General features: G+C 45.6%; 1 protein-coding gene across 1 annotated transcript; it reads left to right on the top strand.

Annotated features, from left to right (window-relative positions):
- Window positions 1-1,715: 1,715 nt before the first annotated feature.
- On the top strand, window positions 1,716-3,008 carry LOC124656465 (bisdemethoxycurcumin synthase-like). Its single transcript, XM_047195205.1, has 2 exons — window positions 1,716-1,917; window positions 2,011-3,008. Exons 1-2 carry the CDS (start codon window positions 1,716-1,718, stop codon window positions 3,006-3,008), a joined length of 1,200 nt encoding a protein of 399 aa, XP_047051161.1.
- The last annotated feature ends 656 nt before the right edge of the window (window positions 3,009-3,664 follow it).

Genomic DNA, 3,664 nt, shown 5'->3' with positions numbered 1-3,664 from the left:
ATCATGTGCGCACCTCGGCAGGATTAGGCATGTACAATATAGTAGTAAAGGCACGCCTTTTCTTAGTAGTCCATATCATCTAGAGAGGATGATAAATATATTGGGTAAATTACACTATTTCTTATTGTCATCCTTTGGAATAAATAATAATTAATTATTTTTAGTAGGAAATTATGTGTCTAAGGAAAGATAAGTCGTACGATAGGAAAAATAGTCTTCTCTTATTTCATAAAAAATTATCCTTTAGCTAAGGGAAGACACCTCCTCTTCCTTCATTTTCTTTCCGCCAACTAAACAAAAATCCCACGTGACAAATGTAAGAGAAGACTCACCCCATTATACATGCCCCTATTAGCAGCATCTAATATGGCTGGTGCATTCAACGCATGTTACCGTCGGCATCTCATCTGCCCTTATAAATACGTACCAATCCCTTGCATCTCGCAAAGCAAACAACCTTAGATCAGCTAGCCAGCTCATCGATCCATCTCTCTAGGATTGCACTGGGCGCTCCATCTTACTGGCTTTGGTATTTTTTCCTTTGTACTCCCTTATCGTCTAGTCTTTCCCCTAATTCTTTCTTGCCTAGATAGTATCTTTACATTGTATCTATGATAGATAACTATGCATTATTTCACCCTTCTAATTCACACTGTATATAGTATACACCAAGAACCCACAAGTCTGTTGATTACTACTTTCTTGAGAAACGTGAGGACATATTATTTCTAGCCAAAAGTCTTTCACCATGCATGATGGTGTTTTTATTTTAGAGAAAATTTCACAAAAAACATAACTTTTGGGCTAGAGTTTTACAAAACCACACAACCTACTGAAATTTTATCACGAAACCACAACTTCTGGGGCAAATTGTTCCAAATAACCAAAATCTCACAATTTAGTAAGACCCAGATCCACAAATCAGGTGTCATGTGGTAGAGTTAGTGGGAACAAAGGGGTTTGCATCTTTTTGTAACTTTTGACAAAAATCCATCCAAAGGTTCAAACTTGTGGGTCCAAGTTGTTAGAAATGACATCAAACTTAGAAAATCACGAGAATTGGGTTATCTGGAACATCTTACCTTAGGAGTTGTCGCTTTCTGATAAAATTTATGTTTGTTGTTTTTGTGTGAAACCCTTGCAACATAAGTCGTGGTTTTGTAAAATTGGCTCTTTATTTTATTTTCCCACGTCTTCTCTAATCTCAATGGAATTAAGGCTCAGCCGATTGAAAAAACTAGCTGGTCAAAAATTAAGGTAAAGTAACCAAAAGATTAGCCATTGTGAAAGCATGCACGTGCAAGCGTTTGTGTGTGTGTCACCCACTAGCGGTGCGAGAAAATGATGAGTTGTACTAATGTCGGTCTATAAGACCCGGATTTTTTTTGCATGGTTTTTCGACGCATGACTTTGATCACTAATATACACTAAAAATATATGGATTGAGAATGTATATATGGTGTCTTTATATATGTCTTGCAATTCTCTTACATTTCATTTATATTTACAAAAATTGTTGAACAAATTAGAAGTACAAATCATAGTTAAAGTTATAAATCGTTGACCAACGAAATTAAAGGGTGCCTCATATTTCTAGATGGAGGAAGTACTGTTTTCATACTTGGAAACCAACTCTAATAATACCATCAAATTTTCCTCGGTCTGCATGTACAGGTTAGATAGTGGGTCAATCAGCTAGCTCCCAAATCATGGCAATGGCAAAGGCAAACAGTACCCTGACAAGCACCATGGCCGAAATCCGGCGTTTGCAGCGCGCGGACGGTCCAGCGACCGTGCTGGCCATCGGCACGGCGAACCCGTCCAACTGCGTGTCCCAAGAGGAGTACCCGGACTACTATTTTCGAGTCACCAAGAGCGAGCACCTCACGGATCTCAAACAGAATCTCAAGACAATGTGTAAGCAGAGAGTTTCTTGCAAAAAAAAATTATTATTGAGATCTCCAGCACTCTCTTACTATATGTGTTGGTCTACCCTAATTCATCATTCAGGTCTGACAGACACGGAGAAGCGTTTCTTTCACCACACGGAGGAGCTGCTCGACGCACACCCTCATTTCCTCGACCGCCGGCAGCCGTCCCTCGACGACCGTCTGGAGATCGCGGCTGCCGCGGCGCCAGAGCTAGCCGCATCAGCAGCGTCCAAGGCCATAGCCAAGTGGGGCCGTCCAGCCACCGACATCACCCACCTCATCCTAAGCACCAGCTCGTGCGCGGGCGCCCCGGGCGCCGACCTCCGCCTGGCCTCCCTGCTCGGCCTCCGCCCGTCCGTCATTCGCACGATGCTCCAGCTCAATGGTTGCGCCGCCGGTTCCGCTTCGCTGCGCCTCGCCAAGGACATAGCCGAGAACAACCGCGGCGCGCGGGTCCTGGTGGCCTGCGTCGAGCTCACCATCGTCTCCTTCCGCGGGCCAGAGGAGGACTACCCCCACACCCTCGTCGGCCAGGCGTCGTTCGGTGATGGCGCCGGCGCGGTCATCGTTGGCGCCGACGCCGGCGTGCTCTACCCGGCCGAGTGCCCGCTCTTCGAGATGGTGTCTGCCTCGCAGACCGTGGTGCCGGGGACCGATCACGTGCTCACCATGCGGATCACGGAAGCTGGTCTTGACGGGCACATTCTGAGGCGGGAGCTGGTGCCGATAGCAGCGGAGAACGTGGAACGGTGTCTGTCTGATGCGTTCGGGCAGCTTGGAGTTGCCGTGGAGTGGAACGACCTCTTCTGGACGGTGCACCCTGGCCTCCGTGCAATCTTGGACCACGTCCACAAGGCTCTCCGGTTGGAGCCGGGGAAGTTGGCGGCGAGCCGGACTGTGCTGAAAGAGTATGGGAATATGCTTGGTGCTACGATCATCTTCGTGCTCGATGAGCAACGGCGGCGAATGGAGGAGGACGGAGAGGGTGGCGAGTGGGGTGTGATGATGGGATTTGGACCCGGGTTCACTATTGAGACCATGGTGCTGCATGCCACCAGCAACCTCACGAAAAATTAACAATTATTCCAGCTACGCACAAATCTATTTCTTTCATATGCAATGTGAAATAAAATAGTAATAAAAATAAAATTACTCGCAATTTGGTGTTTATGCTTTATTTTAAACCATTTACACTACTGGAATAGGCATCATCGCTGTGTATTTCTCTACTGGTGACGTATTTTATGTTCGATACTAACCGAAAAACACTCCGCAAAAACTTGGTACTTGGAAAATTCCAAGGAAACACTCGGTAAACAACGGTTTTGCCTAGTGTAAAGAAAACACTAGGCAAACTGCCCGGCTTTGCCGATTGTAAAAAAAAAAACACTCGACAAACAGCTCACTCTGGCGGAATTGGGTCGTTGTTGAGAGCCCCCTAACGGACATTAAACAAACATTGATAATTGTTTTGGTGGTTTTTGCTGCGCGCGGGGAAAAATTTTCCGCCTACACAGACATTCTACCTCAAAAAAATCCCGAACAAGCGAAAGTAGACGCTTAGTTCAGCCCGCTTCTAGTGAAACCGGCATGTTGCCATAGAAATTAGCATGGATTCCCTAAAACCTCACACCATCAGCAGATATTTGAATCATAGTATAGAAGGCGCTTCATAAAAAGAAACCCATTCCAACACTTGAAAAATAAAAAATGGGGTTTTCATGGCTAGGAAA

Source organism: Lolium rigidum, chromosome 1, assembly GCF_022539505.1.
Source record: "Lolium rigidum isolate FL_2022 chromosome 1, APGP_CSIRO_Lrig_0.1, whole genome shotgun sequence".
NCBI lineage: Eukaryota > Viridiplantae > Streptophyta > Magnoliopsida > Poales > Poaceae > Lolium > Lolium rigidum.
The sequence above is the reverse complement of the archived record's forward strand: the minus strand, read 5'-3'. Positions and strand labels throughout refer to the sequence as shown.